Raw genomic sequence first — 25,068 nt, forward strand, 5'->3', positions numbered from 1 at the left:
ATGTGAACAACTATATATTTAATTACGTAACATTATGTGTATTCTATAATAGTAGTTGTATAAAACAAAATAAAATAAGAAATAAAGCACGAAAATGATAATCGCTACCAAAAAGAACTTAAGTTTGATTAATAATTTCTTAAATTGTTCACACTGAAAATAACAAGCAAACCTTCCGGAACAGCGTTCAATGGGCTTAAACCTAAACTACCGGTGGATCCAGTATAACTTGAAATGAAAGCTGAGCCCTCAGTACAATATCCGCCGATAACCTCAACGCTAGAAGCTACATCATAAGTACTATGCGTAGAACCTGCGCCCGTATATGCTGTATCATAGGAGCTCGCTATTGTTTCATAGACATCTGCTTCCGAGATAAAGAAGATACTTTCCGCAGCATATCATCGTTGTGTATTCAGAAACGGCCTCGGTGTGAATGATATTTCTAGAAGTAGGAATAATTGTGTAAAATGAATTTTACTAATGGTGACATTACTATTAGCACAATAACTAGAAGCGGTCATCGATCTTAATCATAGTAGTAGGGATTTCTGTAGCAGCACATTCAGAAACAATGGTCGTTATCGTCATGCCTGATATAGTAACTTCAGGTTCAACAGGAGCCTGAACAACGTACTGAACAGTAGTTTTGTCTCTTGACTTCTTTGTAATCAACTTTGAAACAACTACAGGAACAGTCATTTTCCAAATTCTTGTGAGTGATAGTGAATACTCCACTTTCACTTTTCAAGAGAAGCAAATGCCGTTAAAAACAGGATCACAGATCAAGTTATCTTGTTGAAAAGATCACAGGATGAATTTTCAGAGTTGCTCTATTATAAATTAGCAGAATTAGGCTGAATAGATAGAAGCGTGGAACATAAAATAATTTAAACCTTCGTTATTGACACACCCTTCTTCCGTTTGCTTTCCATAAAAATCAAGGATTTGGTCATTTTCTATTCAAGTAGAAAGATACTTCTGATGACGGTGTATGTATTGGCAGGTGGTAGATTGTTTCTAAACTATGAAAACTCTTAGTACCACTTATATTCACTAAGGCATCTTAATTGTATAGCGCTCGAAACTGCATAATTTAGACTTTCGGTGTACTTTCTATTTCGTAGTGGATATACAACACTTTCGGACCAGAAAATGTATTTGTTTAAGATAATGTTCATAATGAGTATTTTAAGCACAATATGAAGGACACAAAGTAAACGCAGTAAATTGTAAGTGTTACGGTAGCGAAATTTCCTATAATCAATTTGCTTCAGCATAAGATAAGATGAAAAGTAGTTAGTTAACTTGTCTTGAAAAAAACATCTCCAATAGAATTTATCGGCCAGTGCTATCAATCGATGAAGAGACCTGAAACTTTTAAAAGTTAGTTATTTGGATAAAGGGCGGTTGAGCCAAGATAATTACCAAATACTCCAATTCTATAATTTAATCCAATAAACGAAACTTTGGAGATCCTGCAAATCATTCGTTAAAGACTAATTTGGCACATAAGCATACACGAAAGAGATGCGCTATGAGGATTGTCAAATCAGTAAAAAGTTGGAGTCCTTCCCAGTAGGCAAATGTACTAGAGGACTTTGAACCAGTCTGATCGATTTTATGAGCCCAAGGTCTTTAAAACATAAGTTCTCGAGACTATTCATCAAAAAATATTATGTTCGAGAAGGACAGGGCAATTAGCAATTGAAAAAGCAGTGATGTGAAGCCCAAAGCAGAAAATATAGCATGAGCAGAATCTCCTAATATGTACAGTGGCTCTGGGTTACCGTCCTTTTCCGAATAGATAGTTACCATGTCCATTTTTCAACCCAAGGAGGAACATGTTCCGAAAGCGCTTGCTCGTATTGTATTAACATGGACCCAACATTGAAAACGTTGAAGCTATTCTGCATTTAGATATTGAGTATAACTCACGCATCGAAAAAAAAGTGAAAGTCTTATGCTGTGAGCCAAAAATATACAATGAGCTTTATTCAACCTGCCTTCCGAAACGATTAGTGAGGTTTTCTGAATTACTTGATGAGTAAAGTTGTTCAAAAACGGCGGGAAGATTTACTCAAGTTAGGGGTAGTATCATTTCTGAGAGGGAGCGTTTACTGGAAGTTTTTCGGGGCTGTTTACACTTCATATTTGTAAGAAGAAGCGTCAACTGTAGTAACTTGAATTTAAGTAACATTATATATTTTGAGCTACAATCAAATAATCAAAAGCATGTGCCCGATGATCCATCTCGAGTTGTCCTATTTCAGGAACGTATGTAGTTCGTGTGAGTTTGTCGATCTACCACGAAAAATAGAAGCAAATTTTGTTAAAATTCCCATTGTACCAGGCTATTTTCAGTGACAACCGATGTTAGCTAGATGAACCTCGGTTGTAAACATTAAACTTCTGCCCTGTAAATGACTCAGTCGGTGAGCTGCAAAGAATTATTTTGTGCTCTCCAAGTGCGAATCCTTTTCCCAAATAATTCTTAGCAGAACTCACTTAAGCGGGATGACAAATATTGACCCGGAGAAGCCGAGCCAGTCAGAAGAATTATCGAGCCGGTCGTGCCATTCGTTTCTTTGCTTTTCGCAATAATGAAACCGCCCTATTCTAATGCAATGTTAAACCTCAGTGATGGAAAAAATTTTATGAATATGTCAGAGAAATATTAGAACCTTGAAACTGTAGTCTGTGCATACACGGAGCCTTGCTGATTCAAACCGTGTTGACGGATTATTGAATCGTAATTATTGTGCATCTTGGTCTAAATTCAAGGTACTCGATAGTTGACGTTGCACGCGCGGCACATTTCGTGTTTCTTCCTAAATAGTACAAATTTTGAGAACAGCTTTCTTATTGATTATATCACTTTTTTACTGAACACACAGGTCATTGTTTGCAAACTACGACTTCAGGGCTCTCCCAGGGCATAGTTTATTGTTGAGGATGTGCAATTTAACAAATGCAGAGGGCGATAAACGTCTGATTGTTCAAAAGTTTAAGACTGTGAAAACGATAGCTCAGGATAGCTTGAAATAGCCGCACAAACTATGGTTTGCTGCAAGATAACAGGAATGCACGAGAGCGCAACACGAATTTTTGCTTACAGCTCAAGCTTTACAGGTCATCAGCGGGAGAAACTAAAATCTGTGTTTCATATGGCATCACGAATATACCTTAAAAAAGATACTCCACACCTATACCCAAGCGGAAAGTTCTTTATCGAGGTTAGCGCAGAACTGTTCCAGCGGTAGAGCATCCATCAAGCTACTTATAGACAGTATCACAATGTTTTTTAATACTGTAAAAGTTGTGATTTTACTATTTTAGTCTAGGTTGGAGTACAATCCTGCTAGAGAGTACAATGTAAGTTTGCCTAGCTCTCGAAACAGGATATTATGGAATTAATATTACACTGGAAATGGCTTTAACATCTAGGCATCTATCAGATAACACGAAAGGTACCTTCTTAATAATACCGTCAGACACATATTCCTAGTACAGTACTTGATGAAAAGGAGTATTTGCAACTCGTATAAGCTAAACTACTCCCACTTTGTAAAGGGGGGGGGGAGAATATTTCGCGTCTTTTTTGCTTCAGCAATACAGATCCATACCCTATAATGACTACAGAATCTAGGATATTTTGACATATAGATGGCCTGCAATTAGAGTATTCCAAAACTCAAGATATAATGTTTTGAAAATCTGCGTAGTTGCAAATAGGTGAGGTCTGTGATCTTTTTCTATGAATATTTATTTCGTCAGTATATTATATCAAAGTTAATGAACTGAGCCTGAGACAATACCCTGCAAATGACAATTTAATCCAGAATTGAATATCCAGCAAACGTGTATGTTCGATCAGTAGTGTTGGAATAAGCAACGAAAGTCTTTTTCGTGTATCTTCTGACATCAGCCCTTCCTCAAGGTTTTTCATGAAGTTGGAAAAATAGTAAGGTAGAAAATTCAGATATTATGCAATATCCATGCCGACCAGAGTAATACCAAGGGATTAATTAATCTCCAATTATGTTGGTGGCACATAGGAAGGAAGAAAAGAGGTGAGATCAGAAGTTAGCTAACTAGCCTACTTCTTTCAGCAAATGCGTGGAATGCGAGTATTTATGATCCGATGATAAACCTACTAATTATTAATCAAAGTTTAAGCCTATTATGGGAATTTACTGGTCATTCCACCCGTTGGGTAGTTTTGACATATACTCCTCGTCTGCATCTAAGCAAGTAACTGGCACTACTTTACATCAGCAAGATAATTTATCGTCATATTACTGTTACTAAGTCTTGAGAGCGGACCGATCTCATCAGACATTTAAAACTTTGTTACAATCATTATTTTGATATGATGAATCCCAGTTTTAAGTCGCTGTCAGTTCGAGGGGACGGGATTTCTTTCCGTTCCTCGACGGAAAGGCGGAAGAACGGAATATGCCGGAGCAGACTGATGAGCAAGAACGCGGACACGCGGATACACGGTAGACAGAAGGATGCGTACATTGATTTATTATACAACTAGTATGTTCCAAGTACAGGTACCATAAGTAGTTTACTTTGATGACATATCAATTGACATTCAGCAACATTGGAAAACATATAAAAAAAATCATTTTTCTGAATACATTTCAGATATGTTATTTTCCATCTTCCTTTAATAAAAATAAATATCACTAGAAATCTAGTATTACAAAAATGCCATTTGCTGTACAAAAAAATAGTACCTTTAGAAGGTACCAACATATTTAAGCCAATCAAGCTTGGTGACACAACATTATCTCACCGTGCCGTTATGGCTCCAATTGACTAGATTAAGGGCTCAATGGCCTGGTCAGGTTCCCAACACTGAGCTTGCCACTGAATATTACGATCAGCGCTCCAGAAGAAAGGGTACAGTGACTATTTCCGAAGCTGCCGTAATTTCTCCACAAGCTGGTGGTATCAACCATGCTCCTGGTATTTGGAACTATGAACAAGTTGCCGAATGGAAGAAGATCATCAAGAAAGTTCATAATAACGGACCCTACTTCTGGGTCCAATTATGGGCGCTGGGTAGACATGCACATCCTGGTAACTTGGCTAGAGATGGTTTGAAATACGTCTCTGCTTCTGATGATGTGTACATGGATCCAGCTCGTCAAGAAATCGCTTTTTATGCAAACAACCAGCAACATGGATTAACCAAGGAAGAGATCAAGAGTTTTGTTGCTGATTTTGCCAATGCTGCTAAAAATTCAGTCAAAGCTGGTGCTGACGGTGTGGAAGTCCACAGTACTTTTGGTTTTATTTTAAACCAGTTTCTAGATCCAGCTTCGAACAAAAGAACTGATGAATATGGTGGTTCAATTGAAAACAGATCTCGTTTTACCCTAGAAGTTATTGATGCGTGCATTGAGGCCGTTGGTGCTGAAAGGGTTGGTGTGAGACTATCTCCATGGGCTACATACGGTGCTATGTCTGGTGGTGAGGATCCTACATTGTTAGCAACCTATGCCAACATTCTTGGTGAATTAGAGAAAAGAGGCAAAGCTGGGATGTGCCTAGCATACGTGCACCTTATTAAGCCTCGTATCACTGATCCCTTCTCACCAGAGGGTCAAGGTGTATATAAAAATGGTAATAACGATTTCGCTCATTCTATTTGGAAGGGACCAATCATTAAATCTGGTAATTTAGCTTTGAATTCTGAGGTTGTGAAAGATATGGTCAAGGATGCTAGGACTTTGATTTCGTACGGAACGTTTTGAATCTCAAATCCCGATTTGGTTGATCGTATCGAGAAGGGATTACCATTAAACAAATATGACAGAAAAACATTTTTTTCAAAGACTGCTGTAGGATTAAATGATTATCCAACTTATGAAGAAGCGTTGAAGCTGGGATGGGACAACGAATAGCCTCTCGTAGATGTATGATTTTTTTTATTTGAAACTTAAGTTTTAATTCAGAAGCATTACATATCTATAACGTATTAATTTCATGTATAATAAGTTCCTCAATTGGCTCATCCTCAGTCTCGTATACTAGTTCACAGTACTGCGTCTCCTCTTCTCTCAATGTGATTTTTGATGGAAAAGAAATAAGAAAATTGAAGCGACTAGTAGGAAGAGAAAAGGAAATAAGAAGCGTTATTGCCCATAAAGTCGTCAGTTGATTATAGAAATCTACTAAGCTTCTCTAGTCAATTATGTTTCAATGATTATTGGAGCGCAAATGGCTATGAATACTATACCAGAAAGATGGCAGACAGGGCCTGACAAGCTAATATGCTATCTCGTTGCGGAAAATACCACTGGTAAGTACACTTGTCGACGGCTCAGATTTCCAGTTTAAATACTTACTTGACTTTTTCGAACTTACATCTGTTCTCAGCGCAAAATTGCCAACTCTACTGTTGTCCCACGAAGTGCATTGCTCCAGCTATATATAAAATGTCAAAAGTTCTTGATTTGTAATGTCAAAGGAAGCTTAAAGCCCACTGCACAATTGAAGGACTACGTTTATTACATCAATGGAGATAATGAGTGAATCATTTACTTTATATGTGGATTGGGCCAATGAAGGATACTCATTACAAAGCAATCGACGAAAATATTTTCCTGGCTCAGTAATTCAGTAGAAATGGCTTTTTTATCCTTTGGAGAATTAAAAAAATAAATTAAGTTTGAGCCCATATAAGCGGGCTGTCGAGGAGGTTCTTTGACTTCTACGATTTTTGCCAGCCCCCAGTACTCCACGATGACAGTGATAGGTCAAAAACCGATGATTTCTATAGAGTATTTTGAAGATTAAATATACTAACATCATCTACTGCCATTGGATTTATGTCGGGAAAAATTATGCTCTAGGACGTGTAAACTTAGTGACACGATCATTCTCCCAAATTGTACGAATACTCTCGGCTAAACTGAAAGTAATTTCAATTGTAATAGCAGCGTCCTTTTATTGTTCTAAATGCTTAGTTCATCTGATCTTAAAAATTTTTATTCACAAAATTTGGTCGAACCTAAGCGGTATGTCCTCTGTGCAGCTAGAAATCCACTGAAGGGAAATGGATAGGCCCTTTCTCTCTTCTTGCATGCATACACATATTATCTTGTGATAGACACAGCCATTCAACAAATGTGTTAGAGGTGAATGTTAGTTGTTAATAATAGAAATTAGTAACGAACTGTGGTAGATCAATAAACCCCGGTTGTTATACAATCTGAATAGTTACTAGGACATAAAGGAAGACGGCGCTACGAAATATATAAACTAGAAAAACAAATATTTCAAGGTTTGCCTTAATTCCTTGCCGTGCATAACCCGATAAAAAAATATCACGACGGTCTCTGACTCAGCCTACCCTTGGAGTACAACAAATTCATCTAAATTTGTCAATGAAAATGTGAAGGAATGCTGAGCTTGTTTTCAAGGTTAAGGAAGAGATACCTAAATATAATTCTAGAGGTCTGTAAAGTTGCTCTATTCTTGTAAAGGTGCTCCCTCAAAAGCACTAAATGTTCCTATCGAGTGAAGAATAACGAAAACGGTGGGGATTTCGCGTTAAGCGGACTGCAAAGTCCTCTTCGACAAAGGCTATCTTAGAGATAATACCGTAACTCTTCACAAACCTGAAATACATCTTTAAGGTTAAAGTGTCTACATGAGGTACATGAAGTCTCCCTTCGATATGCCGAGTAATGAATTTAACATTTTAAGGGTGTTAAATGCTTTTAGTGTATTGAATCCACAAGACTTATAAAGTAAAGGATCCTGAACTTCAGCAATGCTCTGATTAATAGCCATAAAGCAACATCTTCAAATGGTGTCTACCAATGAGCCTACTGTCACTCAGAGGTCTGTAACATTCATCAATTACAATACCCCCGCTTCAATCACAGCAAAGGAAATTGACTTAGACTCGTGTTGCAATGAAGACGAAATTGTAGTTAATGTCAAAGCTGCTGCCTTGAATCCCATTGACTTTATGCTACATGGCCTTTGCTTTCCTTATGTCAATCCGAACAATTTGAAAACGTATTCTAGAGATTATGCTGGTATTGTTGTTAGAAAAGGGGCTAATGTAGATCCTAAGTGGCAGCTTGGTGATCATGTTAATGGTATGTTTGCTCATATATATGGGGACCAGGGTAGTTTATCTGATTATCTGATTATAAATCCTTTGAAACAACCCTCAATAGCTCATATTGATGATACTGAAAGCTTCGAAAAAGCTGCTGCTTGGCCTTTAGTTTTTGGTACCGCTTATGCCGTGTTATTTCACAATAAACAAAAATGGAACAAAAATTCTAAAATACTTGTCATTGGCGCATCAACATCTGTTTCCAATTGTCTGGTTCAAATTGCAAAAAATCACTTAAAAATTGGTACTGTCGTTGGTGTATGCAATAAAAACTCAATTGCCCGTAATAAAAAATTCGGCTATGATTACCTTGTACCTTATGATGATGAGCAAGGTAATAATGTGACTGTTGCAAATGTCCAAAAGCTTATCAAGGAACATTTGAATGGTGAGAAATTTGATTTAATTTTTGATTCTGTTGGCAACAACCAATTCTTTCAAATTATGGACAGTGTTTTAAAACCAATCAACACCGACTCATTTTACACTACCATCGTTGGAGATAAGAAAGCAAATTATAAAAACCCAAGTGTACTGTCATTTGTACCCTATAAAATACCATTTAGAGCGTTTAATCCACTAAGAAAATTCAATTATTCCTTTGCTTTCGTGAAGTCAGAATTCAGTTTCATGGAATTAGGATCTTTAATGATTAAGAAGGGAACTTTTAAACCTCAAATAGATTCTGTTTTTTCTTTTAAGGACTTCAACGAGGCAATTGACAGAGCAAAGTCTAATAAGGCTAAAGGTAAGGTTATCATTAAAATCGATTAGCTTTTTCACGACAATAATATATACTATTTAAACTTCGTATGCAATTAAATCAGATTACTCCATATCACAATTTATGTCCCCGAAAATTGTCACATCATTCGTTAGTAGAAGCAATAAGGCTGCATAATAAAGATAAAAATTTTCGCTCTCTGGCAGGTATGCAACATACAATTGGGCATATTACTGGAGAATTGGATAATATACCATCATATGTGGATGTAACAACAGAAGGTAATGATAATAGGTCAGTATCCTAAAATCTACTTTTCTTTAAACACAATGTAATTTAACAACTTATAGAGTACAACAAGTACATTTTATTCAAATATTGCAGCATATGTCACAATGCTATGGGGCAGCTATATGTGGTGGCTATATGTAGCGCTTAAAGGGGAGAATAAATCGGCCCAGAATTAATAGTATCCGCTGCTTAACTTAAAAAGCTTAGCGAAGATTGATGAGTTATTAATCCATTTAGAATCATAACAAAATCGCTGTACCATAATTGGAAAATGAGAGCATACATTGTCACTTTCGGTTGAAAACCGAGTAACTTTTTATTTCAATGGAATAATAAAATTATATTCAACGGAGTTATTTTTGATAATTCTTTATGACCAACCAGATTCAAAGCTCAATTCAGAGTAGTACAGGTAGCGTAATACCGAATTTGCTGAGTAACATCTTAAACACACCTCCTAATACATCACTCTCATAACCAAAGTTCCCATGAACTTTACAGATGCAGAAAGGTTCGGTGCCAGTATAATTACGTGGGAACTTTCAATGAAGGCTGATATCTCAATAAATTTTCTCTATGTTGGATTCCTCAAAAAGAAAAGATTCATGCATATCCCTGCATTGATATAATTGCTATATATTTCATGATATTGCTGATCTTTGAACGGGATCCTAGTCCTTTTTAAGTGTGAATTTAGATTATATGAAGTTGTAATGGTGTCTTCAAAAAAGTTCCATCTGGAAGAAAGTTCGGAATCTTATTGACTTTCACTTTTCATCTTCTTCAAAGTTTCTTCCATATCATGTAAACTATTCGAAGAACCACCACATGCAATGATGATTACTACATCATCCCCATCAAGTCTAGTGTCTAAGGCTTTCTCCAGAATGTCTACATGGTAAGCCAGGTGAATCGCAGCACCACAAGCAGGTTCAGTAATCATATTATAGTCTTGAGTGTATCTCAAACAAGTTTCAAGAACTTCAATATCTTTAACAATTACACCCCTGGGACGGTATTTCATGGCATACTCGAATGTTTTCTTAGTTATACTGGCACTACCCAAAGAAGTGGCAACAGTTGAAATTTTCTCAAATTCGATATGCTTACCTGATTTCAAACATGTATTAAACACGTGACTACCATCGGTTTCAACCCCAACGATTGGAATTTTGTCCGCTAGCTTATATCTTTCAAGACCCTGCATGAGACCGTTATAGAGACCACCACCTCCCACGCTACATACAATTGCCTTAACCTTAGAAGGGTCGATTTTTTGCTCTTGCAAACTTTCCATTAGCTCATCGACAATCATGGAGTTACCTTCCCAAATCAATGGATCATCAGATGGGTGTACATAGATGGGTTCAACTTTCTCAGTATTTATCTCATTTAAAACTGAGTTCTTCATATATTTATCGGCCCCCTTCCAAAAAGTTCCATGGATAGTGACTTTAGCACCAGTGCTTCTAATTTTTTCAATCATTCTTTGTTTTGTGGCCGCAGGGACCACCACAGTACAGGGCAAAGACAACTTCTGAGCTACCACAGCTGCTGCATAACCGGCATTACCACCAGATGAGGAAAATACTTCCGGATTCTTGGTGCTGTTCTTTTGAATTTGAAGGGCTTTTTGATATACTAAATTCCCGATACCTCTACTTTTGAAACTGCCACTTGGCTGCAAGTATTCATATTTGATCAATACTTGTGGCAAGCTATCTGAGCTCCTAATTTCTGTACCTGGGAAGGATTGTGGCACAAGAGGCGTCTTATTATATACAATCGGCATTGTTCAATCTTGTTTCTTAATTTTTGGCCTCGAGAGAAAAGTTGTTCGTGAACCATATATAATCACAATCAGCTCTCTGTCATCTTATATATATCTTTGTGCGAGCTATCAGGATTAACCAAATCGAAATGACGTAGAAGCTTATAGAGCGGCCTCTTAATCAATGATCGTCAACTTTTCCGAAATCAAGAGTGGCAGTACTAACATTTTACCCAGGTCGAGAAATTTTCCGAGAAAAGTGTGATCTTTTAATTAATCAGCACATATAATAGGCTATGAGTCAAAAATTGCGACAACAGAAGAGCATAAAGCTCCTACAATAATTCTGGAAATGGATGGGACACGTTTCCACAGGGTGTGGCCACTCGAATTCCAATGATTTTTTTTATTATTTTTAATGAAGCTGTGAAACAATCAGGAATTTTTGTATTGTGATGGAAAATTTCATTTTGCTAACATTTTAACTGCCGCCTTCGGGATTGATGCGCTCATAAAATGAGTGATATATATAGCTCTTATGGTTATTTTCATTTCAACAATTTCTAATGGAGGAACAATTGAGAGTATCAGGAATTCTTTTGGTGAAGACAATAAATGTACGTTTTGCTCTAAGTCAAAAGGGTATTTGGAGAAACCAGCAGAAGTTCCCGGCTTGATACTTCCCTGTTGTCACAGGACTCACTTTTTTCACTGACATGATTTTTATATCTTAGTTCCTTGTAGCTTCTGCTACCTATAAACGGAGCAGCAAACACATTTTTCTTCCTACTTATTCAAAAATAAGAATAATTGTTCTTCCAAGCTAGTAAGCAAAATGTTTTCTGTATTCCTTTCGTGATAGGATTCAAATATAATATGTCGTATTCATGCCTTAGTAGGCACTATCGATTGTAAAAGTGAGACGGTCAAAACTTTCTTATATAATGGTTTGCACGGCATCACCTATGTGCGACAGTACCATCAAACAGACGATCGATTTCCGTTCTGTGACATACTCTCTCAAGAATCTGTTTATAATACAAAGCATAGCATCAAAATTATGTTTATTTTTCAACATTTATTATCTTGGCTGCTTTTTCATGTCCGGAAGTCAGGCATCGATCCAGCTAATAATACATTCCTATCAATACCAAAGTTTTCATCGATGTAGTTAACAACTCAAAATAGACAGCCAATTAGTGATTGCTGGATAATATCCGCCTATACCGGTGTTTCTTATATTGTTTTGCTCCATTTAGATATACTATGAACCTCATTATAATCATATTATATAGTTACCTATTTTTAGGAGTTAGCAATGGCAATTTTCCTGAATACAGCTTCACCATTGTAGACCAGCTGAATGCTGAAACACTTTCACAGGAGCATATTCATGATTATGATTATAGTTACTCGAGGAATTTTACATATAAACCGTATTGGCCTTGTAATTGTCAATTGCTGAAATCGACGGGCATAGCTATAAAGATGAGAGAATTCGACAATACAATAGGGGTAATCAAAAAATTGTTTGAGGTTCTATACAAGTTAGCAACAAAAAGGCTTGATGGCTTCAACTTTGATTGTTATACTACTAATATTTGGTCCATCAGAAACCAATGGCAAACTTCAATAACAGGCTACACCACTTTTGATACATGTGCAAATTTGCCAAACGAAAAAGACATCATTTGCGCAATCGACAATTATGTGCTGAAAGAGTTAAATACCAACGAACAAGAGTATCTCTGTATCCATTTTGATTCCAATGATGGCTGGTTTGTTGAGGTTAAAATGCGAAATGTGAATTACGCACTTTTCGAGAACTATCGCAGTATACACGGCTATAAATGTGTCCCAGATGATAAAATATATTATATTTATGAAAAAACTGCTCCATTTGCAGGAGCAACAATGAAATGAAAGCATCTAATTGAAGGCATTCAAAATATAAATGACTGAATAAACTCTTCACATTTTTATCATAATGAAAGGCATTATCTCTATGACCACAAGAACAGTGCTAAAACATTTTATTGTTCATTTTTATGGACTTGAAGAGCTATAAAGAGTGTCATACTTCCAGGGAAACTTAAAAAGAGTCATCACGTAGCTCTGAGGAGCTGTATCGTGCAACTGAGCCTAAATTAGGGCTTCCTTATTTTTCTAGCGGGTATTTTAACAAGGTAAAGAAGTGTTGGGATGATATCATGAGCCTATGTGTACATAGAATGAAAGAAAGATTGTATGGTCCTCCCAGCGGCTGTCATTCCACATGTAATATTTTACTTTTATAAGTTTCAATAATTATGTTCAAGAAAAAGAGAGTATTGGCGATAAATACAGCCGTTTTGTATTCTTCTAAAGGAGAAGTTCTCTTATTGGACCTTTGTAAATAATTGTACGATGGTATAACTAAAATGTTCCTGCTTTCGAAGATCTCTATTTGACTAATGACGTATAGATTTCCCAATCAAGTCTGTAAATTTTATCCTGCGGTGGAAAGCTGCACGGCTGTAAATAAAGCCTGCTTTAAAGGTGAGTAGTATATAGTACTTTCATTTCATGGAAAGGAATCTCTTTGCAGGAATCACCCTGGTTGCGTGTCTGGAAGTGATCGGGAAAAGATTTGTAACGTCAGCAGCAGCTGCTTATTATTAGTTTTATCTGCCTCGAATAAGGAACGAATAGATAAGAATTTCTTTTGACAACGGTCGAAATCAGCTAATACGCCTTTGGTCTCATCAATTTTTGGGAAAATTAGACGAATAGATTGGGTTTCAACCATCGATAGCTACACCCATTCACCGCATTTTCCCTGACCACAAGTTCGTTATCAGTATTCTCTTTCATAAAGTAGGGAGGTGAAACATCGTTACACCACATGCTTCCTATCTAGGGGAATACTCTCTGGAACAGTTTCTTTTTTCCGCTTTCCGCGCGGGCCAAAAGAGAAACGAAGGCGGACAAGAAGCCGTCGAGGCCGGTCCGGGAATAATTCGTCGTATCTCTTCTTTCGTCCGTTTCCTCGAGTAATCAGAATCCCTTCGTTGACCAATAAAATTCGAGAACGTCAACGGCGATTTTTTCTCGTCTGCAAGACTATCTCTTGATAAATTCTTTGATAAGCCCAAAAAAATAACAATTCTAAAACTCTATCCATTATGCACGTTCTTTTTTTTGTCCTGATTACGACGAGAATCTTTCCGTTTCTTTTGTTTAGCGTTATCTCTGTCTCTTTATTCTTTTTTTTTTTTTTACTTATCAGTTAATCCACTGGGTTTAATCATAAAGAAGAGGAGTAAGATGGTGTAAATGCAGGACTAGATGGAAACGTATTTAAAGTATCAATTATTTTTTTTCTTGCGTCTTCAATTCCTGGCTTTTTACTGTCTTCTTGCATGATCTACCACAGATAAATAAATCCCGTACACCATGGCTGAACCAGAATTTCAACAAGCTTACAACGAAATTGTTTCCTCTTTAAAGGAATCTACCCTTTTCGAAAAACATCCAAAATACGAAAAAGTTTTGCCTGTTGTCTCCGTGCCTGAAAGAATCATTCAATTCAGAGTCACTTGGGAAAATGATAAAGGTGAACAAGAAGTCGCCTCTGGTTACAGAGTTCAATACAATTCTGCCAAGGGTCCATACAAAGGTGGTTTAAGATTCCACCCTTCCGTTAATTTATCTATCTTAAAATTCTTAGGTTTTGAACAAATTTTCAAAAATGCTCTTACCGGTCTAAATATGGGTGGTGGTAAAGGTGGTCTATGTGTCAACCTAAAAGGTAGATCTGATAATGAAATTAGGAGAATTTGTTACGCTTTCATGAGAGAATTAAGCAAGCATATCGGCCAAGATACTGATGTCCCAGCTGGTGATATCGGTGTCGGTGGTCGTGAAATCGGTTACCTATTCGGTGCCTTCAGAGCTTACAGAAACTCTTGGGAAGGTGTCCTAACTGGTAAAGGTTTAAACTGGGGTGGCTCTTTAATTAGACCAGAAGCTACTGGTTACGGTGTCGTTTACTTCACCCAAGCTATGATTGATTTTGCCACAAAGGGTAAAGAGTCATTTGCTGGTAAATCTGTTGCCATCTCTGGTGCTGGTAACGTTGCTCAATTCGCAGCATTAAAAGTCATTGAATTAGGTGGTACCGTTGTATCTTTATCTGATTCTAAAGGTTGTATTATTTCCAATGCAGGTATTACTGCTGAACAAATTGCTGCTATTGCTGAAGCAAAGATTCATTTCAAGAGTCTTGAAGAAATTGTCGGTGAATATTCCGCCTTTGCTGAAAATAAAGTTAAATACATTGCCGGTGCTCGTCCATGGTTAAATGCCGGTAAAGTTGACATCGCTTTACCATGTGCTACTCAAAACGAACTTTCCGGTGATGAAGCCAAGGGTTTAGTCGCTGCCGGTGTTAAATTCGTTGCTGAAGGTTCCAATATGGGTTGTACTCCAGAAGCCATTGAAGTCTTCGAAACCGCTCGTTCTACTGCTAAATCCGTCTCTGATTCTGTTTGGTACGCTGTCGGTAAGGCTAGTAACTGTGGTGGTGTCGCTGTCTCTGGTTTAGAAATGGCTCAAAACTCTCAAAGAACAAGATGGACTAGAGAAACCGTTGACAAAGAATTAAAGAAAATCATGATCAATTGTTTCAATGACTGTGTCAATGCCGCACAAGAATACACTGTTGAAGCTAGCAAAGAAAACTTGCCATCTTTGGTCAAAGGTGCTAACATTGCTGGTTTTGTCAAGGTCGCAGATGCCATGTTCGACCAAGGTGATGTCTTCTAAACTAAACCGTATAGAAAACCTGCAATCAACGATGATGATAAAGACCGTACATATATACACGACGTAGAATTTTATAACGTATTCAAATTTTAATGCCTCGGAGGCCAGCCTCCTTAATTGTTTTCTAAGCGGATGAAAGCACATGTAACCCGTGACTAACATTCTGTTATTTATGCTTTTTTATTCTTATTTTTACTTTACAGGGAGGGAAAATATACTTCTGTGCGCCTTATTTTTACGATGTGTGCCCAGTCCGATCACTCTTTTCCCTCTCCTTTTCTCTTAACCTCGATTATCAGGAGTTTAACACCGAATTTAGAGATGAATGGTTGTAGTCATCATATCGTCATTCTAAGAAATAAACTTTTGCATACATTTTTATAAACACAAAAGTTCGATACGGTGTGAAAAAGATGCCATATATAAGTAAAGGAGCTTTAATAGATACTCCTAAAATACGTCGAACTTTCTTTGGCAATTCTTCAACCAATTTCTTACACACTTAAAAAACTATTAAGTAATGAGAGCTCTAGCATATTTTGCTAAAGGTGATATTCATTTCACCAAGGATCTAGTTGAGCCAAAAATTAGTACCCCAGATGAGTTAATTCTAGAAATTAATTACTGTGGTATATGTGGTACGGATCTACACGAATACATTGATGGACCAATTTTCTTCCCAGAGGATGGCGAAACAAATGAGTTAAGTGGTTCAGGTTTACCACAGGCCATGGGCCATGAAATTGCTGGTACTGTTGTGAAAATCGGCCCTAAAGTAACCAAGTTCAAAGTCGGTGATCATGTAGTCGTGCAACCTAACGGTACTTGTAAAGATAGATATCGCTGGCCACACTCTCCTCATGTGAACAAACCGTGGTGTTCAGCTTGTAAGAAGGGTCACTACAACGTATGTTCTAATTTAGGTTTAATTGGTAATGGTGTCCAAAGCGGAGGCTGTGCTGAAAGGATGTGTATAAATGAGTCGCATTGTTTCAAGGTGCCTAAGGATATGCCTATGGATATTGCAGCTTTGATCCAACCAATTGCAGTTTCATGGCATGCTATCAAAGTTGCTCGATTCAAAAGAGGTGGTTCAGTATTGGTAATAGGAGGTGGGCCAATTGGACTATGTACTCTTTTGGCTTTGCAAGGACATGGCTGTTCAGATATCGTTGTTTCAGAACCAGCAAAAGTAAGAAGAGAATTAGCTGAGCGAATGGGTGCCACTACTTACGATCCTTCTCAACATAATACTGAAAAAAATATCCAAAATTTAAGAAAAATGATCCTGGGGGGTGACGGTTTTGATTACGTATTTGATAATTCCGGGACACCTGAAACATTGGAGACCGCCATTGAATGCCTGACCGTAAGGGGAACGGCCGTTAATGTGGCCATGTGGCCCCCACATAAGCGTGTTGAATTCTCTCCTATGGCAGTCACAAAGGAAGAAAAGATATATACAGGATCTATGTGCTACACACAGTTTGATTTTGAAGGTGTTATTGATGCTTTCGAAAGAGGTTTAATTGACAAGGACATTGCAAGGCACATGATTACTGCCAAGGTGCCCATAGAAGACGGCCTTGAAGACGCCATCTTAAGACTGATCACACACAAGGAACAAACTATCAAGTTGTTATTGACCCCTAATCTTCACGGGGAACTGGACTCCTGAATCATTTATGTAATTTACATCCATAGTTGTTATATGTATCAAATAAGCATTGTGCAATTTTTTTTTTCGACAGATATGACTTGTTATAGAGACAGTTAAGAGAAACATCTCCGAAAATAATGGCCTGATTAAATAACGATTGAAAGGGAAGGAGGAATGAGGGATAATTCACGCAATTGACTAGAAAGGTAGCAAACTCCACTTTCGTAGTTTCTTATCTTACTCGTTTTTGTTATAAAAGGTGTTAATAATATCTTTTTAAGAATTCAGTCATACATTAGAGTCATTCTAGTAGAACCTTACCTCCAAAAGGCGACAATGAGAGGTTTAGCTTACTTCAAAAAGAGAGATATTCATTTTACCAAGGATCTACCAGAGCCCAAAATTAATGTTGATGACGAAATTATCATTGACGTCAGCTACTGTGGGATATGTGGTTCTGATCTACATGAATATTTAGAGGGCCCAATCTTTATGCCAAAAGATAATGAAACGAACGAGATCTCCAATCTATCATTACCCTTAGCAATGGGTCACGAAATGAGTGGTATAGTGAGGGAAGTGGGTAAGAACGTCACAAAAGTGAAAAAGGGGGACAAGGTTGTAGTAGAAGCCAGCTCTGCTTGTTCTGATGTTCACCGGTTCGCTACTGGAAAGCATTACGGTGAGGAAAAATGTCCTAACTGTGCAAGAGGTTACGATAATTGTTGTGCCTATGCAGGCTTTACTGGCTTGGGTTTTATTGGTGGTGGATTCGCTGAACAAATTCTGGTAGGCGAACAACACATTGTGCGTATACCAGACGAAATACCATTAGATGTAGCGGCTTTAGTAGAACCCCTTTCGGTTACGTGGCATGCAGCTAAAGTTGGAAAATTCGTAAAGGGAAGTACAGCATTAATTCTAGGTTCTGGTCCAATTGGTTTGGCTATGATTCTAGTTTTAAAGGCGCTTGGGGCTAGTAAAATTGTTGTCTCAGAAGTAGCCCAAGTTAGAAGGAAGTTAGCAGAAAAGATGAAGGTCGAAGTTTTTGACCCATCAGTACACGGCAAAAATACATCCAACGAATTACGTCTTCTGACAGAAAATAAAGACGGTTTCGATTTTGCCTTTGATTGTTCCGGTCTAGAAGTTACTATGAATACGGCAATTCATGCGACAAAATGTAGAGGCACTATTGTTAATGTTGCAGTATGGGGTTCTACAATGGAATTCAATATGATGGACATCACATTGCAAGAAAAGACCTTAATTGGTTCTATTGGATATGTTGTCCGCGATTTCGAGGAAGTAGTTGCCAGTATTCACAAGCGTGCAATTTCCATAGAAGATTGCAGACATTTGATTACCGGAAAGCAAAAAATTGAGGATGGATGGGAGCATGGCTTTATGGAACTAATGAATCATAAGGAAAAAAATATCAAAATATTATTAACTCCAAACAACTATCATGAACTTGATTAGGTATTACATTACGATTTTTATGACTTTTTATCTATATTAAGCAAGTAGTAATTTTATACATAACGTTTGCAGTTATTTTTTTTTATTTTTTTTTTTGTCATATTTGAGGATTTCATCAGAAGCGATGAGGTTGAAAATTTTTGAAATTAAAAAATACTGATAACTAGTAGGAGACTTCTTACTCTCCACTTTTGATTCAACCATTCAAAGCACTGTTCAAATTGATATACTTCTGTGAATATGGCTAGAAAGATTACAAAGAATTCAAGAAATGCCAGGCAGGGCCTTCTAGATGTTCCTGAGCCTGAAATCAGAGCGCTTGAAAATTTGCCAAGAGCTGAAAAGACGGACTTGACTAATATTTTAATTAGAACAGCAGCTAAGAACGAAGCTCTCTTAGATGCTAAGATGAGCAAGAAAAGATCTAGCAAGAACGGGATAAATAAAGTTTCCAAGAAGGCATTAGAGAAAAAAATCGCTAGTACCGTAAATTCGATGGATAGGGAAAGATTAGAACGTGCTCTTAATATTACAAATAGACTGGATGGCAAGGTTTCTAAATCTGTCTCGCGTGCAAAATTTGTCCAAACTACTAGAAAGGCCGGTTGGGACTCTATCAATGAATCCATTAAGAATGAATTAGCTCTACTCGGTGGCAAGAAATTAGACTCTAAACCAAAGGGCGAGACTGAAGACGAAGAAACTGAATTATTGGAGGAGCTCAATGAATTACCAAGCTCTTCTGAGGAGGGCAAAGAGACTGCCAGTAAAACTCCTGTTAATTTGTTCAGTTTATTATCTGCCGACGTTGAAGAATAGTTCTTCCCATGTGTGTATATAAGTCAATATTCTAATGTATACTAATTTCTCTGCATAATAGGTTTCTTGTTCCAATTTAAAAACTAATTGCGTGATTAAAAGAGGTAAGCAACTACAATCACTTCCAATGAAATATCTTGGAATGAAGATAAGGAGGAAGGTTGGAGTTGCGGACAAAAAAAAGTTATATGGGAGGATGTATATACAATTAGTTAGTCACTACTAGTTAATAAAATGGTTTTAATTTTGGGACAAGCAAGCTCTATAAGTTCTCTTAGATTAACGCTTCTATTTGTAGTTGTGAAATTTACGTTATTTTCATCAATATTTTCAAACTTACTCTCATAGTCAATGGCAATCGGATTATTTCTTAAATCAACTTTGACTAAACTTTTGTTTGGGATATTTTCAATAAGATTGTAACAGCTTCTTAAATTGTTGTTTGGTAGATATAATTCTTTCAAAAGTGGTAAAAATAAGTTGAAATCCTTAGGTAATTCAGTTAAATCATTGATATATTCTAATCGTAAAGTCAAGAGAGTCTTTGGCAAATTTTTCCAATTTGGTAGACAATTTATAAAACAATTTTTAATTGTTAACTCTTTCAGATTTTTGGGTAAAAAGGTCCATTTTGAAATTTTTTTGAAACCATCTAATTTTAAGATAGTTAATTTCGTGAAAGGTAATTCGCTGACCTGCCTTATGAATATGTCATTCAGACAAAAATTTGTTCCTAATATCGATAATGCTTGTAACTGACTAATTTGGTGAGTTGTTTCTTGTAAAAATTTCATTGGATTATTATCCAAATTTATTGAATGTAAATTTTTAAGAAAGGATACATTTTTAATGGAAACAATGTTATTATTACTCAAATCTAAGTTTTTTAGACGGGACCAATTCTGCTCACAGCCGTTCACGTTATTTAAGATTTGTTTGAAATCGATGAACCCGCTAATCTTATTATATGATAAATTCAGGCTTTCAATGGGAATTCTTGAAAGGGATAAACCATTCAAACTGCTAATATTGTTGTGTGATAAATTGACAAATCTTAAATGTAATGAAAGCGACAGAAGTTTCAAATCTGGTCCTAAACAATTGTAGGATAAATCAAGATCTTCTAAATGGGGTAACAAATCCAAATGACATGTATGTGACCCAAGTTTATTGTTTGATGCCTTCAAGGTTGTAATATTCTTATTCAATCCTCTTATAGATACTAAGCTATTAAAGCTTACATTGCAACTGAAAACATTAGGCAATATTTCATTGAAATTTTGTATCGTTGTCAAATTTTTATTTGATAGATTTATACTAGTAGCTGATTTTGGGTCTTCGACTATAGCTCTTACAATTATTTCTAATTGGGAGCTTTTTTTCGACGATACGGCAGAATTGGTTCGAATCAACCTTGTTGAAATGTCATCGGAGGATATGAACACCTCATTGTGATGTTTAAATTTACCATCATTCAAATTGTTGAATTCATTAAATGTAAAATCTGAGACTGTATTTTCTTCAAATGAGTCGATAATATCATCTTTATTTGGGAGAAAGCAAGGAATATCGACTTTTTTAGTTGGTGGATTTGTTAATGTAGAATATTTATTCAAGCGTTGATAATAGCTTGGTATTTCCTTTGGACCATGACTCTTTTGAGGCGTAGAATCTATGTCCAGAATCCCACGCCGTGTCGGGAATGAGGAAGTGTATATATTATTGATTGGTCTACCATTCTTCTGGATTGGTCTATTCATAAATGATTCTGTTTTCATACGCTTATAAATCACTTAGTTCCATAAGAAAGGGGACACCTGCAGACGCTACCTCTATCCTTTCAAGACTGACTAAAAGAAAAAAACTGTTTTGAACTTGTGGTTGAGATTCCAAAGCTTTAACTTCTTTAAATAATTTCAAATTCTCTACATTTACTGACACAACTCATTCTATTTTGTAGAAGAAAATGGACACTTTAAAAAGCGTCAGTGCAGCCCATACACCGCACTCTTTGTCTTTGTGCCAAATTTCCTGTTTTTTATCAGCAGAAAAATGGAAGATTTCAAAAAGCCGGTTTATTGACTGACCAATGAAAAATCAATATTCAACCTTAGTTGCGCGGGTAAAAACAAGATATAAATTTTTGTGTAATCATCAATTTCAATCAAGAATGCACCACTTTCACAGAACGAACGTATAACTGATGTTGATAAGATGAAATGGGACAGTACTGTGGCGACAGTCGTTCTGCTGGCGCCAGAGTTCTATCAGAGACACAGCTTTTGGTGATTGCTAGAATGGAGAACCTACATTTCCAGAAGGCCGTCGTACAACAGGTCTTTGGAGCCCTATAATTAGACTACAAATTTCAGTACAAAGAGTGGTACTTTCAAAGTCGAAGATAATGCGTTGTGATTGCTTTCCATTTCGATTATGTATTATTTAACCGCCCACCTCTTTATCAGACGCAAAAAGAGACACCCTGCCCTCAATGTTTTCCAAGAGTCCGGTTACGTGCAAGCGAAAAGGAAAAGAGAAAAAAAACTTCTCATGCAGGGGCGATTTACCCCCCCAACGAATAATCGGTAAAGAATTCCGGAGAACATATTGTTCGCACAGAATTTAGGGAAATGTTTGATTACATAAACCTTTTTTTTAAGAATTGGCGTGTGTGTGCTCCAATTTCTCTCGAGTGGAGGTTACCCTTACAAGATTCAGTACACGCAAATGGAAAAAAAAATTACTTAATCTGAGAAACTTCTAGAAGACAACAGATTTGGAAACGATATACCCCATTATTTCAAAGATGTAAACATTTTTGTCTCTATATTGCACTCTACATTCGAGCGTATATCAATTATTACTTATTTATTAACTCCATCTCGTTGACAATTATTAGTATTCACGATTTTATTCTGAAGTAGGGGGGAGATAAGCCAACAAAATGTCATACAACGGTATCAAGGTCAATAATGATAAGATCCCTAAAGTGACAAGTTTTACAAGCTATCGTAATTTAATCGATGGAACCGCAACCGATGGCATCCCTTCATCATTTACGTGGAATAACTATAACAATGATGGCTACGTTTCTGGAAACAAACGATTGGAATGTAAAATATTACCGTACTGTTCCAATTATTTTTCAATTCGTGAATTATCAAATCAAGAAAACAAGGTTCTGAATTTCAAGAATCCGATGCAAAATTTTACTTTCCCAAATACCTCTCCACCGCTATCATATTCACATGATCAAAATGAATTTAATACATTCAATGATCAACTGGCGAATGCAAATTTAAGTAAAGAAAATGAATATTTGTTGAAGAGATATTATGAAAATCAAAAGCCCAGCACCTTTGCCAATTTGAGAAGGAATAGCGTTTTAAGCTCTTCTGATTCATCAAAACTACAGAATGAGAAATTGGTTGCAATTTCGATAGTAAAAGAATTTATAACAAATCCTAAGTTACCAAATTCCATGCTCTCTCAGATTTGTGCCATTAAACCGGACATGATTACGACACATGCTGCTTCTTCATTTTTTAAGTATGAAGAAAAATTAGCTACGATAAATGTGCATGATTGGAATGTTTTTGATAGACAAACACTGTGGGTTCCTTCTGTTCGAGAAGACTTAAGATACCTTTTACTTGATCAAATTAGACTGAAGCGTGAAGGAGATTCAAGTAAGCCTGTTAATAAAGAAGATCCATGTGATATAATATCTTCGAAACCAATAGAAAAAACCGCACCTCTATTTATTGATGGAGAGAAGTATATTCCAGAAGAGTATGATTCCTATCTTGGTTCAAGTTTAATATCTTCCACATTTTCAGAATTTAAAATGCCCGCATTAGTTTATCACACTGCTATCGAATTGAACGGCCATATTTACGTTCTTGGCGGATTGTTACCTTCCTACAGGTATGACGAAGAGGCGCCCAATCTAGATGATTTCATTGTTGACGGGATCAATAATTTACCCCCTCCTCTTTTATCAAGCGTAATTAATAATCCCGCAATGTTGAGTAATCCATGTCTTTTTGACATATATGCTTTCTCTTCACGTGTTACGAAACCTGATATTTCTGGTAATCTTCCACCACCATTGTTATGTGCAAAAGCTAGCAAATTGACTGATCGATATTTATTCTTTTACGGTGGTTTCGAAGTCAAAGTTGAAACTAAATTTGATGAACTTATTAACAAATACATAATTAAAAAAAGGATTATGGTAAATAGCAATGGATTTGTTCTAGATACAATGACTTTTAAATTTACCAAAATAGATGTCTTAGTACAGAAGGGGATGCCATCCAAATTCACAAATGATTATCATGTAAAACAAACAGATACGGCATTTGATTTGACGCCTAGATTTGGTCACTTGCAAGTTTCCTTCAACAAAGATGTTGATGAATCACAAAGCAATAATGGACGAAATTCTACTACTGTCACAATAATAATTTTTGGTGGTTACAGACAAACAACTAATAATAGGTTTGTAGCAATGAATGATACGTGGAAAATAGATATTCCAATTATATCAAGAAATAAAAGAGGATATTGTGAGTTTGGTAAAACAGCGACAGCAGCAAAATTAATAGTTGATGAAGAAGATCAGCTTTTGCCTTCAGAAAGAGCCTTTTTCGGTTACTGTTTATACAACAATTATCCTTGTACCAATTTCTCGATTTATGAAAAGCAATTATTGGATGATTTGAAACAAAATTTTGAATTCAATGGTGCTTATGACAGTGATCTTGATTTCGACCCAGAAACATTTATGAATAAAGAAGATCTTGAAAATATAAGAAGAATTGGTGTCAATACTAACGAGAAACGTGGAGGCAAAAATAGAACGGATGTACCGAAGACAATAATTATTCATGGGGGGTCTAATAACTTTGATGTCTTTGGGGACTTATGGTGGTTTGACCTAGAAAGTCTGACCTGGAACAAGCTAGACATATCTGCAAAAATTAATGGTACTTTACAACCCGTAGAGTTAAAACTAGTGGGTCATACCATGGTTAACATTGGTCATGTGGCCATATTTTCTGGTGGATTATTAGAAGAAGATATTGAGGAACTGTACTTTGGAAGGAAAAATACAATTGAAAGGGACAATCAAATTTCTCTGAGTCTGCATTTTTTAAACACTATTGATTTACATAACCTTCGTCTTCTTGAAAAAAAGTAAGTTATAAAGATTCGAAAAATCATAACGAAGAAGATAAAACTGTGATGGATGGTAATAATAATATGTCATTAGTTGTAGATAGTTCAATTGATAAGAAAAATAAAAAGATGATATCATGTACTTGGGGTATACATTGATTCAAATGAATGGTACATTT

General features: G+C 36.4%; 10 protein-coding genes across 10 annotated transcripts; 8 read left to right on the forward strand and 2 right to left on the reverse strand.

Moving 5' to 3' along the window:
• Positions 1 to 5,147: 5,147 nt before the first annotated feature.
• On the forward strand, positions 5,148 to 5,771 carry KAFR0I00110 (uncharacterized protein; the record flags this gene model as incomplete). Its single annotated transcript, XM_003958878.1, has 1 exon — positions 5,148 to 5,771. The coding sequence occupies one exon, from the start codon at positions 5,148 to 5,150 to the stop codon at positions 5,769 to 5,771; it is 624 nt and encodes a 207-aa protein (XP_003958927.1).
• A 2,060-nt stretch (positions 5,772 to 7,831) lies between these two features.
• On the forward strand, positions 7,832 to 8,926 carry KAFR0I00120 (uncharacterized protein; the record flags this gene model as incomplete). The annotated part of the gene is made up of 1 exon (XM_003958879.1): positions 7,832 to 8,926. One exon carries the CDS (start codon positions 7,832 to 7,834, stop codon positions 8,924 to 8,926), a length of 1,095 nt encoding a protein of 364 aa, XP_003958928.1.
• A 998-nt stretch (positions 8,927 to 9,924) lies between these two features.
• KAFR0I00130 (serine/threonine dehydratase family protein) lies at positions 9,925 to 10,959 on the reverse strand (the record flags this gene model as incomplete). Its single annotated transcript, XM_003958880.1, has 1 exon — positions 9,925 to 10,959. The coding sequence occupies one exon, from the start codon at positions 10,957 to 10,959 to the stop codon at positions 9,925 to 9,927; it is 1,035 nt and encodes a 344-aa protein (XP_003958929.1).
• Positions 10,960 to 12,204: 1,245 nt separating this feature from the next.
• On the forward strand, positions 12,205 to 12,861 carry KAFR0I00140 (uncharacterized protein; the record flags this gene model as incomplete). The annotated part of the gene is made up of 1 exon (XM_003958881.1): positions 12,205 to 12,861. One exon carries the CDS (start codon positions 12,205 to 12,207, stop codon positions 12,859 to 12,861), a length of 657 nt encoding a protein of 218 aa, XP_003958930.1.
• A 1,512-nt stretch (positions 12,862 to 14,373) lies between these two features.
• Positions 14,374 to 15,744, forward strand: GDH3 (glutamate dehydrogenase (NADP(+)) GDH3; the record flags this gene model as incomplete). Its single annotated transcript, XM_003958882.1, has 1 exon — positions 14,374 to 15,744. The coding sequence occupies one exon, from the start codon at positions 14,374 to 14,376 to the stop codon at positions 15,742 to 15,744; it is 1,371 nt and encodes a 456-aa protein (XP_003958931.1).
• A 520-nt stretch (positions 15,745 to 16,264) lies between these two features.
• On the forward strand, positions 16,265 to 17,422 carry BDH2 (putative dehydrogenase BDH2; the record flags this gene model as incomplete). Its single annotated transcript, XM_003958883.1, has 1 exon — positions 16,265 to 17,422. One exon carries the CDS (start codon positions 16,265 to 16,267, stop codon positions 17,420 to 17,422), a length of 1,158 nt encoding a protein of 385 aa, XP_003958932.1.
• Positions 17,423 to 17,740: 318 nt separating this feature from the next.
• BDH1 ((R,R)-butanediol dehydrogenase) lies at positions 17,741 to 18,886 on the forward strand (the record flags this gene model as incomplete). The annotated part of the gene is made up of 1 exon (XM_003958884.1): positions 17,741 to 18,886. The coding sequence occupies one exon, from the start codon at positions 17,741 to 17,743 to the stop codon at positions 18,884 to 18,886; it is 1,146 nt and encodes a 381-aa protein (XP_003958933.1).
• A 240-nt stretch (positions 18,887 to 19,126) lies between these two features.
• On the forward strand, positions 19,127 to 19,705 carry ECM1 (Ecm1p; the record flags this gene model as incomplete). The annotated part of the gene is made up of 1 exon (XM_003958885.1): positions 19,127 to 19,705. One exon carries the CDS (start codon positions 19,127 to 19,129, stop codon positions 19,703 to 19,705), a length of 579 nt encoding a protein of 192 aa, XP_003958934.1.
• A 212-nt stretch (positions 19,706 to 19,917) lies between these two features.
• Positions 19,918 to 21,483, reverse strand: KAFR0I00190 (leucine-rich repeat domain-containing protein; the record flags this gene model as incomplete). The annotated part of the gene is made up of 1 exon (XM_003958886.1): positions 19,918 to 21,483. One exon carries the CDS (start codon positions 21,481 to 21,483, stop codon positions 19,918 to 19,920), a length of 1,566 nt encoding a protein of 521 aa, XP_003958935.1.
• Positions 21,484 to 22,649: 1,166 nt separating this feature from the next.
• On the forward strand, positions 22,650 to 24,911 carry KAFR0I00200 (uncharacterized protein; the record flags this gene model as incomplete). The annotated part of the gene is made up of 1 exon (XM_003958887.1): positions 22,650 to 24,911. One exon carries the CDS (start codon positions 22,650 to 22,652, stop codon positions 24,909 to 24,911), a length of 2,262 nt encoding a protein of 753 aa, XP_003958936.1.
• Positions 24,912 to 25,068: the final 157 nt, after the last annotated feature.

The sequence above is a fragment of the Kazachstania africana genome, chromosome 9 (assembly GCF_000304475.1).
Source record: "Kazachstania africana CBS 2517 chromosome 9, complete genome".
NCBI lineage: Eukaryota > Fungi > Ascomycota > Saccharomycetes > Saccharomycetales > Saccharomycetaceae > Kazachstania > Kazachstania africana.